Genomic DNA, 14,297 nt, shown 5'->3' with positions numbered 1-14,297 from the left:
ACCACTATCCTCTGAATGACACTGGAGGAAGCTACCTCACCGTGGGGTCCTGACGAGTCTCCAGCTACCATATATATACGTCGATGGCTGTGTGGCCAGGAGAGATCCTGCGACTCCTGGCTCGGACCCAGGATCACCCGACATCCACCGTCAGTTCACATATCCTGTGGTGCAGGAGCGGACCTACCCGCGCCGCCCCTCCTCCTCCTCCTCTCCCTCAACACCACAGGATCCCACAGCTGGGTGAGGGACCTCGCCCTTTCACGCACGTATACGACTGGTTCTTCGTCCAAGCTACGAGCGACGCGGGGACCCTTAACTACGCCCTAGGAAGGAGAGAGAGAGGGAGAGAGTACATATGTATATACATATATATTTATGTAGATATAGATACAATTTTTGTCAGTGTATGTGCATGAGTGTGTGGTGTGCGGGTGAGCGAGGGTGAGGGAGGAGTGTGAAGACAAACTAATGCTCAAGTTAGAGTCGGTCACAGGTGCATGAAGGGTAGTGTGTAACTCTCCTTGATGAAGTATGTCCTGTTTACTGGTCTAGCTCGCTGGTTGAACCTTTGCCTCCCGAAGATGATAAAAATGAATTTTCGTGAAGAAAGTACGATTTATTTCTTTATATATATATATATATATATATATATATATATATATATATATATATATATATATATATATATATATATATATATATATATATATATATATATATATATATATATATATATATATATATATTCTCTTCACAGTGGGACGAGGAAGAAAATAAGAGAATAGATGTGAAACGCAGTGGTGACAAATTTCCACGTTAAATCTAACCTCCAGATAATTTCATCTGATACTTACATCAAGCCCGCATAGGTTCGAATCCTAGTCGCGGCAGCCGGTCTACGATCAACCTAGCTGTTCATCCTCCCCTAGGGTCAAGTTGATAAACTGGGTTGCGAATACCGTCTCATTTAGCATAGAAAATCCAGATAACTTCCGAATTCCAGAACCTCTTCTTCTCAGCGAAGTTCGTCGCATCACTGAGCCAAAGCATCTCTAGTAAGCCCCAGGTCAGCAACAGATGCTTAAAGCACAATGAAACGTCCCTGGGAGTTCTAGTGTTGGGGTCTGGTTGCGTCACCGTGTGAGATGGGAGCGTGATGGTAGGAAGGCGCATCTGAAACCTTTGCCACCTCATCACGAACGTGTTCGCATCTACGAACGTGTTCTTAAGTCTTATCATCTGTGAATACTGAAGCGTTTATGATCTTGTAGACCATGTTTTCGGCAAGTACAAACCCGAATTTCTTATGACGTCTGATATGATTAAGATTTTGCGAGTTTTATACTCTGTGTAACGTTCATCTTTTGTTTCTTAATGTTACTATACTGTGGAAATGTTTCACTTATATTTCTATATGTTTACGGTGCTTGCCATGGCATGGTATGGTATCCAAGTATCTTTTGGATATGATGTCCTAGTATCTACTGGATTTCATGAAGTTAAACCAGTCGCTAGGGAAATATCTATTACTAGAACAACAAGGGCAAAGTGAATTAAAATAGTGTGTACCTACCATTTGTAAGATCATTAAATGCATACATATGATACCTCAAATGTTGTGTCAACAACATACTCCATTCACACGTGACCTGAAGACACGATCTCAGTACAAAATAGAAGGAAATGTCGAAGGTCAAGTTGAGGGCATGGTGAAGACGACAGCTCCCGAGATGTTGGATCATGTTACTTCAAGACCCACCCCCCCAGACGAACCACATCGTGAAGACAGTGTGGTTCGTCTGGGGTCTTGAGGTAACATGATGTAACTCCCCCATACTCTAGGGTCATCTTGAACTGTATAGCAATCTAAGCTTGGACTCCTGATATCGCTTTCTGAATCTTTGAGAGCAGATGAGACAAGTCACTTGTGTCCAGAATGCTCCTCTCTCTCTCTCTCTCTCTCTCTCTCTCTCTCTCTCTCTCTCTCTCTCTCTCTCTCTCTCTCTCTCTCTCTCTCTCTCTCTCTCTCTCGACGTGTGGAGTACTTCTTGGGTATTCGAACGAAGAATGACGTTGCGTATGGGCGAAAACTGAACGACCCCGTCATTGTTGTTACAGCATGAGATAATTGCCATATATTGGGTAAGATTTTTACGATATCCTTAACTCCACCGGAACTACGATACGTCTCGACACACATATAATCAATTTATGGTTTGTGTAATTTTGTTTATATATTTTTTTTTCTTACAATGGAAAGGTACCAGTCATGGGCACTCATTCATGTTTGTTTGTTTGTGATTGTACGTGTTGGTGTTCGTGTATGTATGCAAACAAATGCCAGTGGCAATTACCTTCCAATATAGTAAAGGAAGGGAGTTCTGCACTCGTAGGGCCTCATCTTTTAAACTTTCTCTACAATCACAAAACATTATTAAGTTTTGTGTACTGTCAGCATTTTTAGTTTCATTATATTTTATGACATTCATTACTTCTGTACCATAGATTGCTTCCCTCTTATACATTTCTTAATGAATATATTGCTCATTTACATGTTACATCCTTTGGTTGTTCTATCCTTGCGTCATTCAAGCAAGTGTTGATTGCTGATATCATAAAACTTATCTCAAAATTCAGAGGTTGAGATCCAGTCACCCCTCACTCTTTTCTCTTCAATGTCAGCAAATCTATGGCCTCTATCCTCACACTATAACCCAACTTAATTGATTCAGGTGCAAAATATTGTTACCCCTCCTGTGACTTCCTCCATTAACTATTCGTGTTTCTTGACGTGTGGTGACCAAACTTGAAAAAAAATCATTTTGTAGATCTGGTCTCGTAAGGTGATGCTCTGACGACAGGTTAGATGCAATGCCGACTTATGAATCCCTCTTACCCATAGATTCATGCGGTTAATATCCTGGTGAAAAATACTTGTATGGAGGCCTTCCTTTCACTTTAACATATTCACGTTACTTTCCATTTACTTGAGTTGATTTTCATCGAACATTTTTACAGATCAAATCTGGTGACTGAGTTCTCTAGTAAGACGATGCGATCATCATCATCTTTTTAACTTCCCTCGCGACCTTGACATGACCTCTGATCATATGTAGGTGTGAGTCCAAACCTCCTTGCAAGTTTTTCCACATAGATCAAGAACAGCGATGGTTCCAGGTTCGAACCCTGCCACACACCAATGACGACCCATCAATCCATTTTAAGAAGCCGCCTCTGACATGCGTTCTTTGTTCCCTTACACCGAGATGATGTTCTCTCCATGGAATGAGTCTCCCTCTCATTCCTCCCCGAAGATCCAGGTTCTTTAACCAGCCTCTTGTGAAGCGTAGTGTCAAATGCTTTCTGGTAGTCTAAAACAGAGCCTAATCTTCCACTGAGATTTTAAAAGGTTTGTTACACATAACACTTCGCTTGATCTATGTAGTCTTCCAATCACGTAATTTGCCCCTCTCCTAAGTAGCCCTGCATTCGCTTTATAAACATCGTTGTCTTAAAGACGACATTCATCAGACAGACTGAAACGCCGATAAGCGCAGTTCAATTCGGTTTCCTTCATTAAGTAAAGATTGGTACGACATTTGCTCACTCCCACACCCTTAGCATCATACGTTCCTCTAGCCACGTAATGAACAACATCTCAAGTGGCCCTCAAGTGGATGTGTACAGTTTCTTTTAGCATATGTATGAAAAAAAAAAACACTTCATTAGAACTATAAGCTTTTTTTTTTTTATAGATCATGACACTTTAACAGTTCATTCATGTCTAATTCGAATATTTCACGGGTTCCTTCAGACCTCCTACCCATTGCAACCACCGGGGCTAGAGTGTCTCCCACTGAGAAAACCTTTCTTTTTTGAGCTTGTCATTCAGTTCCTCACGTGTCCTAAGATCCACCTCCACAACTCGTCCTCCTGGATCCCTTAACCTCATCAGTTGTAGTTTAAATGACAGTTTTGTCTAACTGAATTTATAGAAGATATATCCACCTTTTTTGCCATATCCTTTTTAAATGGTTTTTCTTTTCCCATTTTCTCCTCCCGCCACACTAACTCCTTTGCTCTCCTATGCCTCACAAACGATGGTTGGCTGGTGTGCAGTTTATGCATTCTCCACAAAACATCCTTGAGCTGTTTCGCTCCCTGACTTCATATATAGAACGACATCTTTTCTCTACGTTAACCTTCCCTCTGTATTTTTGTAGCTAAAGGTACCTATGCTCCTTTTCCATCAGTGTACACTCTGTAGGAGCTTCTATAACACTGATCTGTACCACAACAATAGAAGTCCATTTCCCCAGTTTCATTCCCTCGCCTCCCTCGCCTCCCCACAAAAAAATTTAATTATCACTCTTTGCTTTCCACAATACATGTCTTCTCATTGATTCTTGTCTCCACAGTGATCAACACCATACGTCCTCCTTCGCCACATAATCAGAGTCAGTCAGTATATTGGTGTGCGACTCTCTCTCTCTCTCTCTCTCTCTCTCTCTCTCTCTCTCTCTCTCTCTCTCTCTCTCTCTCTCTCTCTCTCTCTCTCTCTCTCCCTGCGCACCGTAGACTCTCGCAGGTGTCACTATTGACACTCCCGCCATTGTGTCTTTTATTTCAGTAATCTGTGTCTTCTCTGCCAGTGTCTGTCATTTTCATGTTGTACGTCTGTATGATGCAGGAGCCTTCGTCTACGGGGGAAATGGCTTGCAAGTGCCCAGTTGGACGACCTCGTCTTGTGGTGGACCGATGTTGCTGTAGATGGTCACTACGAACTGGCGTTCTTATCATCGCTGTACTGGAGATTGTGAGTACCTGTATCCCTGTACAGTGAGTACCTGTATCCCTGTACAGTGAGTGACTGTATCCCTGTACAGTGAGTACCTGTATCCCTGTACAGTGAGTAACTGTATCCCTGTACAGTGAGTAACTGTATCCCTGTACAGTAAGCACCTGTATCCCTGTACAGTGAGTAACTGTATCCCTATACAGTGAGTACCTGTATCCCTGTACAGTGAGTAACTGTATCCCTGTACAGTGAGTGACTGTATCCCTATACAGTGAATACCTGTATCCCTATACAGTGAGTACCTGTATCCCTATACAGTGAGTACCTGTATCCCTGTACAGTGAGTACCTGTATCCCTGTATAATAATCTTTATATGGAATTCTTTGAAACAAGGTTACTTAAGGATATCTTACCCTCTAATGCAATTTGGTTTAGGTATGTAGATGATGTTCTTTGTGTTGGGCTAACAAATAATAATTCACAGATAATTCTATCTTTACTTAATAATTTAGTATCTTCCATCAACTTTACTGTAGGTATTTAAAATAATGGTTTGATACCATTTTTAGATTGTATGATCCATAGGGATGGAGACAAGTTTAAGTTTAGCACATACAAAAGAACCTACCAATGTATGATCATATATCCATTATCATTGAGCTCAATATGATAGAGTTAAATTATCATCATTCCAGTCTATATTACCTAACGGCATTACATATTTGCAGTCCAGAGTTTATTAATGTTGAATTTGAGAAGATGTTATTCTATTGGATCCCAGTAAAAGTACCCTAGGTCTTTCATTGATAAATGCCTTAAGGTGGTAAAGAAATCACTTTATGGAGTTGGACACAAACTGCCTATATATAAATCTTACATGCATAGCATTTGACGGTTTAAACACTCCTAATTCTTACATGATTTGGTCTTCTAATCTCCTAAGGTCTTGCTGATAGTGTTATTTTACTGGAAAGCAACATTACTTGATTCCATATAATGAATATTGTTTGAACTCTCCTTCCAGGTCTTCTGTATCATCTTCGCTGTTTTGTATGGAGTACAAAATAAGTCGCCTCTCAACGTAGAATACGGTGAGTTAGTGTAGACCCAAGTTTTGTGCATGGTGGGAGTGTACACCTCCAGGGGTTTACAGTAAGCCTGTGAAATGAAGACTTCAACTTAAATTTCTTTCACGTTAGATGCATGATTTAAAGGTAATGAAACCTTAATGTGAATTTGTTATTGATGATTTTTCAGCTGATATGTTTCTCATGGATGATGATATGTTTCTCATGGTGATGATATGTTTCTCATTGTGGTGACATGTTTCTTATGGGTGTTCATATGTTTCTCATGGATAAGACATGTGTTTCATGGAGATAATATATTGTGTATTATGAGGACAACTTTCTAAACTCATACAAAATCATGACACTGTTTACTTCTGTCTTGTAATGTGTGTCTGTGACATCTGAATGGATTCAAACAATGACATCATATTGTCTCACCTTGCCAGATGTCCCTCCACCAATGATGTCATCTTATCTCACCTTGCCAGATGTCCCTCCACCAATGATGTCACGTTATCTCACCTTGCCAGATATCCCTCCACCAATGATGTCATCTTATCTCACCTTGCCAGATGTCCCTCCACCAATGATGTCATCTTATCTCACCTTGCCAGATGTCCCTCCACCAATGATGTCATCTTATCTCACCTTGCCAGATGTCCCTCCACCAATGACATCACCTTATCTCCCATTGTCTTATCATTCACCCACCTCCAACCCTCTCCCCCAACATGGAGATCATCTTCCTCACATTTACAGATGTCCCCTCTAACACTGGTAGCATCTTCCTCACCATGCCCCAATGTCTCCCTCCAACACTAATAGCATCTTCCTCACCATGCCCCAACGTCCCCCTCCAACACTAGTAGCATCTTCCTCACCATGCCCCAACGTCCCCCTCCAACACTAGTAGCATCTTCCTCACCATGCCCCAATGTCTCCCTCCAACACTGACATCACCTTCATGTTCTCCAATGCTTCTCAAGATGCCACTGTCTCTCTCCTCCTCCTCCAACCCACAGGAATATCCACAAATATCTTGATAGCGCAGGTGCTCGAACCCCTGATCCACGGCGGGGTTGCGTGTGTCCTCATCTACGGGATATGGAAGGTAGGTACGTCTGTCACCACGTCGCCTTTAGTTAACTACCTGTATACGTAATTACCTGGGCGGTCAATGAGCAGGTGTGTGTGTGTGTGTGTGTGTGTGTGTGTGTGTGTGTGTGTGTGTGTGTGTAGGGGGGTGAGGGGGGGGAGGAGGGAAAGGGGAAGACTCGCCTTATATATGACTCTCTCTCTCTCTCTCTCTCTCTCTCTCTCTCTCTCTCTCTCTCTCTCTCTCTCTCTCTCTCTCTCTCTCTCTCTCTCTCTCTCTCTCTCTCTCTCTCTCTCTCTCTCTCTCTCTCTCTCTCTCTCTCTCTCTCTCTTCTTCTTCTTCTTCTTCTTCTCCTTCTCTACTGGGTGAACTTCAGATTCATGCGTGATGTATAATGATTGACTTCCTATCTTTTATATCTCGATTCTGGTTATCTAATCTATGTATATAGAAATGTTTTTGTATAATAGTGACCACCGACTGATCTCATACCCAGGGAAGCTCATCTCCCAGACTCAGGCATCTTTCCCTTATTCTTTTCCTCTTTAAGACAACCTTTCGTTTTAGTTATCCCATTTTTTCTTATATTTTTGGCATTCGTAGACGTTCTTTCAGCCCCGTTTTTTCTTCTTATCCATTATGCCAATATATCTCTTATCTATATGCCTTATCTCACTTCTTATCTGTTGTCCACTCTACATAAGTTCGGTTTATCTATCTAGTTATATCTGTAATTTCATACATCATTTCCAATCCCAATCTATTTGGACTGACCAGGTATACATACAGCTTCCACCATGTCAACAACACACATCTTCAAGAAATCCTGGCCCAGTTTGTGAAAAGTGACACATGATCTTCCACACTTATAAAAGTACTTCTTACTTTTCCACTTTTCTATGGAACCTCAAAATATTTCCATTGCATCTGTTCCTCCGTCAATCCATCACTATGTCCACTCCATCTCCTTCCTCGGTCTGTCTTTCCTCCTTGTACACTTCTGTTGTACCAGTACAAGATGGGCTTGACCAACCCATCCTCCATCATGTATCCTGCATGATCATAATGACCCCAACCCATCCTCCATCATGTATCCTGCATGATCATAATGACCCCAACCCATCCTCCATCATGTATCCTGCATGATCATAATGACCCCAACCCATCCTCCATCATGTATCCTACATGATCATAATGAACCCAACCCATCCTCCATCATGTATCCTACATGACCATAATGACCCCAACCCATCCTCCATCATGTATCCTACATGATCATAATGACCCCAACCCATCCTCCATCATGTATCCTGCATGATCATAATGAACCCAACCCATCCTCCATCATGTATCCTGCATGATCATAATGACACCATCCATCCTCCATCATGTATCCTGCATGATCATAATGACACCATCCATCCTCCATCACGTATCCTACATAATCATAATGACCCACATAAGTTGTCATCCACGTCGGGCCCATTTTGAGTCAAGGTTCCACTCACGTGTTGATACAAAAGTCCTTTTTCCCTTATGGGTAATAAATAAATCTCTCAAAACCTCTTCCTCCATTTGTTCTTTACAATTCCTGACATCACATGGAACACAGCGTATCCGGGATGTGGTGGCGGTGGTGCAGCATTTGACTGAGTGGATATATAGTTTTCTATGAGGCAAAGGAAGATTAAGCCCCTTGAAGGGTTCGCCCACTGTGTGTGCCATCAATGTCTCAATCCAACAATTTTCGAATTCCACGTCGCATGGTGTGTGGGATATGGCCTCCACAGATCTCAGCAGAGATGAAAAGAAAACATAAATTCATTGCAAATTAAATGAAGACAGAACGTCTCCCTCTATGTATGGGTTAGGGAAGAGTTAGTAACAGTAAAGAGTGAATGATAAGAAAAAAGAAAAAAAGGGAAAACTGTATATGAATTATAAGTACATTGCTGTAGACATTTGACTGTGGACCTAACTCGTTTGAGCTCTGCTACGCCAGTGAGAATAGTGATGATAGACATCTTTATAAATCTTAATAATTTAAATTTTCATATATTAACCTCATTGTCAAGGCAAAGAGTGAAATTTATATTTTCACTGACAGCTCTCTATGTCGCTGTTTCTGAGAGAAAGCGAGGTACATGCGTAAAGAAAAAAAATGAATACAGAAATATCTTCTCTTCGTCTGTACTTCCAGTCAGGGAGCAAGGCTTTCCAAAACCCATACGTTTCCTGCAGCAGGTGTTCTAGTTAGTTCCAGGCAGGACACAGTGGGTGTAGGACAGCAGGTGTTCTAGTTAGTTCCAGGCTGGACACAGTGGGTGTAGGACAGCAGGTGTTCTAGTTAGTTCCAGGCTGAACACAGAGGGTGTAGGACAGCAGGTGTTCTAGTTAGTTCCAGGCAGGACACAGTGGGAGTAGGACAGCAGGTGTTCTAATTCCAGGTAGGACACAGTGGGTGTAAGACAGCAGGTGTTCTAATTCCAGGCTGGACACAGTGCGTGTAGGACAGCAGGTGTTCTAGTTAGTTCCAGGCTGAACACAGAGGGTGTAGGACAGCAGGTGTTCTAGTTAGTTCCAGGCAGGACACAGTGGGTGTAGGACAGCAGGTGTTCTAATTCCAGGTAGGACACAGTGGGTGTAAGACAGCAGGTGTTCTAATTCCAGGCTGGACACAGTGCGTGTGGGACAGCAGGTGTTCTAGTTAGTTCCAGGCAAGACACAGTGGGTGTAAGACATCAGGTGTTCTAATTCCATGCAGGACACAGAGGGTGTAGGACAGCAGGTGTTCTAATTCCAGGCTGGACACAGTGGGTGTAGGACAGCAGGTGTTCTAGTTCCAGGCAGGACACAGTGGATGTAAGGCAGCAGGTGTTCTAGTTAGTTCCAGGGTGGACACAGAGGGTGTAGGACAGCAGGTATCCCCTTGTCCCCTTTTTAGTTTGGCAGGTCTGCTGGCTGGTGAGCTATGCAGTCATTTGGGTTTGACGTCTAACGACTGCCAGGGCCATTAAGGCCGTCAGCCTCAAGTTATAACTACTAATCAATAAATCTTGTTGCATATGTGGCCCCTTGTTCTCCTCATCCCTTTGGACATAACGCTTGAACCCATTTGGTTCGACAATGGAATCCCTTGTGCGCGACAACGGACGCCTTCAGTGCGACAACGAACCCCCTTCAATACGATAGTTGCATGCCATCAGTACGACAACTGAACTCCTTTGATACGACAGTTAATCCCATCAACACGACAATTAAACCCCTTCAGCACGATACTTATACTCCGTTTGGTGAGACAATCCAATCCCTTGAGCAAGGCGACTTAACTCTTTAAGTGCGAGGACTTAACCTTTGATGTAAGGTGACTCTCATGGCCGTAACTACGACGTAACTCGTCGCACTTAACGAGGGTAAGCAAGTCGTCCTCACAGGGTAGTTAAGTCATCCTACTTCAAGGCACGACTCGGCCCACCAGCCAGGCAGACTTGAATCCATCATTATTTTTGGTCTCCTCACAAAGAGTTTTTGTTTTCCAATGACGCTTTGAGTAGGACCTCCACTTTGGAGAGAGGTCGTCCTTCCTCCTACTCTTCCTCCCTTCCCCCTTCACCTAGCATCTATCTCCCGTCATTTATCTATCTATTATTCTATGTTGATGTGAACTGATTCCATGATTAATGTTCTCGTCCATGGCAGAGGAGACGTCAGCTCGTATGGGCGTGGCTGTGGGTGAGGGGCGTGTTGCTCCTGACGGACATCAGTACGCCCCTCTTCTCTGCTCTCATCTTTACCAACTGGGTCATCTGTCTGATGTTCTCCCTCATCAGCGTGGTCGTCTGCTACAACATGGTGGTCGTCCGCTCATACGCCTTAAATGTAAGTTTGGAAAGAGGAATGAATTAAGGATGGCGAAGGTCGTGTGCAAAACTGGCTTAACATCAGTGCAGGTTGTGATAGCAGTCGTAGCGTGACATCAATAGAGGTATGACGTCAATAACGTTATGATATCAAAATAGGTGTGGCATCAAAAGAGGTATGACGTCAATAAAGTTATGATATCAAGATAGGTGTGGCATCAATAGAGGTATGACGTCAATAAAGTTATGATATCAAAATAGGTGTCGCATCAATAGAGGTATGACGTCAATAAAGTTATGATATCAAGATAGGTGTGGCATCAATAAAGGTTTGTCTTCAATAGTGGTGTAACATCATTACAGATATGACATCAACTTTTCTGACATTAACAGGTGTGATATCAATCAAGGTATGGCAATAATGGTGGCATGACATCAGTAGCAACATGACGCAACAACGATATCATGACATCGTTAGTGCATGACGTCTCTAGCGAGATGACACATGGGGAATGCAGTGACATCATTAGTGGCATGACACCAGGAATACTCGACAAATTTATATCTCTGTACTTTAAACACTCACCTTTATCCCCTTTACCTTCGTACAATGGCACTATGCATGAATTTCGCCAATCCTCAGGCACTTCACCATGATCCATACATACAGTGAATATCCTCACCAACCAGTCAACAACACAGTCACCCCCTTTCATATTAAGTTCAACTGCAATACCATTCAAACCCACCGCCTTGCCGGATTCATCTCCCGCAAAGCTTTCACTAATTCTTTTTGAACCAAACCTTTCTCCGGATCCTCTAACTACGCACACCACCCCGACCAAAGCACCCTATATTTGCCACTCTATCATCAAACACATTCAACAATCCTTCAAAATATTCACTTCATCTTCTCACTTCATCACTCCTTGTCATCGCTTCCCATTTGCCCACTTCGCCGATGTTCCCATTTGTTCTCTTGTCTCACTCACGTTATCTACCTCCTTCCAAAATATCTTTTCATTCTCCCAAAGTTTAATGATGCTCTCTCACCACAACTCTCATTTGCTCTCTTTTTCAACCTCTGCACCATCCTCTTGACCCGCCGCTTTCTTTTATACATCTCCCAATCAGCTGCACTCCTTCCTCGCAGATATCGTCCAAACAACCCTCTTTTCTCTTCACTAACAAAACTTCTTCATCCCACCACTCACTACACTTTCTAATCCGCCCACCTCTCACCTTTCTCATGCCACAAGCATCTTTTGCACATGTCATCACTGCTTGCCTTAATACATCACATTCCTCACCCACTCCCTTCACGTCATTTGCTCCCACCTTTTGCCATTCTACACTAAATCTCTCCTGGTACTTCCTCACACAAGTCTCCTTTCCTAGCTCACTTACTCTCACCATTCTTTTCTCCCCAACATTTTCTCTTCTTTCTGAACACCTCTACAAATCTTCATCTTCGCTTTCACAAGATAATGATCAGACATCCCACCAGCTGCCCCTCTCAGCACAATAACATCCAAAATTTCACTTGTACACGCCTATCAATTAACACGTAATCTAGTAATGCCTTTCGACCATCTCTCCTGCTCACATACGTATATTTATGTATATCTCTCTTTTTAAACCAGGTATTCCCAATCACCAGTCTTTTTTCAGCACACATATCCACAAGTTCTTCACCATTTCCATTCACAACACCGAATACCCCTTGTACATCAATTATACACTCAACTGCCACATTACTCACCTTCGCATTTAAATCACCCATCACTAATACCCGATCCCGTGCACCAAACCTGCTGACATACTCACTCAGCTGCTTCCAAAACACTTGTCTCTCATGATCTTTCTTCTCATGCCCAGGTTCATAAGCACCTATAATCACCCATCTCTCTCTATCCACTTTCATTTTTACCCACATCAATCTAGAATTTACTTTCTTGCACTCTGTCACACACTCCCTCAACTCCCGCTTCAGGAGTAGTGCTACTCCTTCCTAAGCTTTTGTCCTCTCACCAACCCCTGGCTTTACTCCCTAGACTTTTCTAAGCCATTCTTTCCCTTTACCTTTGAGCTTCGTTTCATTCAGAGCCAGAACATCCAGGTTTCTTTCCTCAAACATACTACCTATCTCTCCTTTCTTCTCATCTTGGCTACATCCACACACATTCAGATATCCCTTTCTGAGCCTTCGAGGTGGATGAGCACTCTCAGCTTGACTCCTTCTTTTGTTTCCACTTTTAGAAATTAAAATAGCAGAATATGTATACGTATATATGAACCTTTGGTCCTTACAGATGAAGGAAAAGGAGGAGGAAGACGAAGAACACGTATACCTGGAGGAGGAAGACCAGGCGATTGAGGATGGCTCTTGCACAATCCGCTATGGTCACATGCAAGACGAGGAGAACCAGGCCTGATGCCCACCGCCCCTTCCCGCGTCATACACAACTTCAAGATGCACTTCGTCTTCGAGCTCCTCACCTGACGAAGGAATGGAGTTGCTCGGTTCTCTGTTATACTCCCTGATACTCATATCATACTAGGTGGTACTGAATCCCAGGCACCGGACATTATTCTGACAGTAGATTAAATACACGTAACTCTAATGGTGCAGTTTGACACACTGTGACAGAAAGTGATGCTGTTGTAATGACACCACTTGAAACTACATCCCCCCTGATACACGTTATATTACATTTACGCTACATTTCACCATCTAATACTGTACTACAAGAACACCCTCTGACTCTACATCAAACCGTTTGACACATTGCCGGAACTAACACCATATTGGAACTCCTCAGTTTGGAATAGTGCTATATGACACGGCTTTATATGAGTTTACGCCTTTAGGAACCCTTATATCTTCGCTGGTCCGGATGCCTTCAGCTGTGCTGAACGTATAGCGGAGGTCATTCTGGCTGGAAGGGAGTCATACGTCCCATCTTCTACTGAAACTTTATCCTTTTACACATGCTTTGACCACTCTCCCAACGATGCTTGTCGCGTTACGTATAGACATCTGTAACACTTGACACTCTACATATCCTTTTGTCGCAGTTCTTTTCGCTTTTTGAGGTGTGTTATCATAACAAATTAGATTCTCCCTAAGAACCATGGATGGAAATGTTTAATCAGATGGTTCCCCATTTATCACATAAAAAATAATGAATGACTAGTATTCAGATCACCGCTGACACTTGTGCTCAATAAATCTTTGTTTATTGATGAAATCTATTTATTCACTTTTTTTTTTTTTTGGTTTTCACGACGTCGAGCAAGGATGTCACTCTTGTGGATCTCTCGAGATGTCAGCGTCACACAGGGCGTCCCTCCCCCCCTTGGCCTAAGTCTGAGGTTCGAGAGTTTGTCAATACTCGAGAGTTTATGAAAAAAATACACACACACACACACACACACACACACATATATATATATATATATATATATA

The 14,297-nt window shown here is 42.6% G+C and overlaps 1 protein-coding gene across 3 annotated transcripts; it reads left to right on the top strand.

Moving 5' to 3' along the window:
* Positions 1-14,077, top strand: LOC139762857 (uncharacterized). Of its 3 annotated transcripts, none has more exons than XM_071688078.1 (6): positions 1-243; positions 4,694-4,819; positions 5,827-5,893; positions 6,895-6,983; positions 10,668-10,847; positions 13,141-14,077. In XM_071688078.1, exons 1-6 carry the CDS (start codon positions 16-18, stop codon positions 13,261-13,263), a joined length of 813 nt encoding a protein of 270 aa, XP_071544179.1. In that variant the 5' UTR covers positions 1-15; the 3' UTR covers positions 13,264-14,077. The 3 variants fall into 3 exon arrangements, with proteins under 3 accessions (XP_071544179.1, XP_071544197.1, XP_071544188.1); XM_071688096.1 differs by having other exon boundaries at positions 126-352; positions 13,141-14,076; XM_071688087.1 differs by having other exon boundaries at positions 128-360; positions 13,141-14,075.
* Positions 14,078-14,297: the final 220 nt, after the last annotated feature.

Source organism: Panulirus ornatus, chromosome 3 (genome assembly GCF_036320965.1).
Source record: "Panulirus ornatus isolate Po-2019 chromosome 3, ASM3632096v1, whole genome shotgun sequence".
NCBI classification, from domain to species: Eukaryota; Metazoa; Arthropoda; class Malacostraca; order Decapoda; family Palinuridae; genus Panulirus; species Panulirus ornatus.
This window is presented reverse-complemented; position numbering and strand designations above follow the sequence as displayed.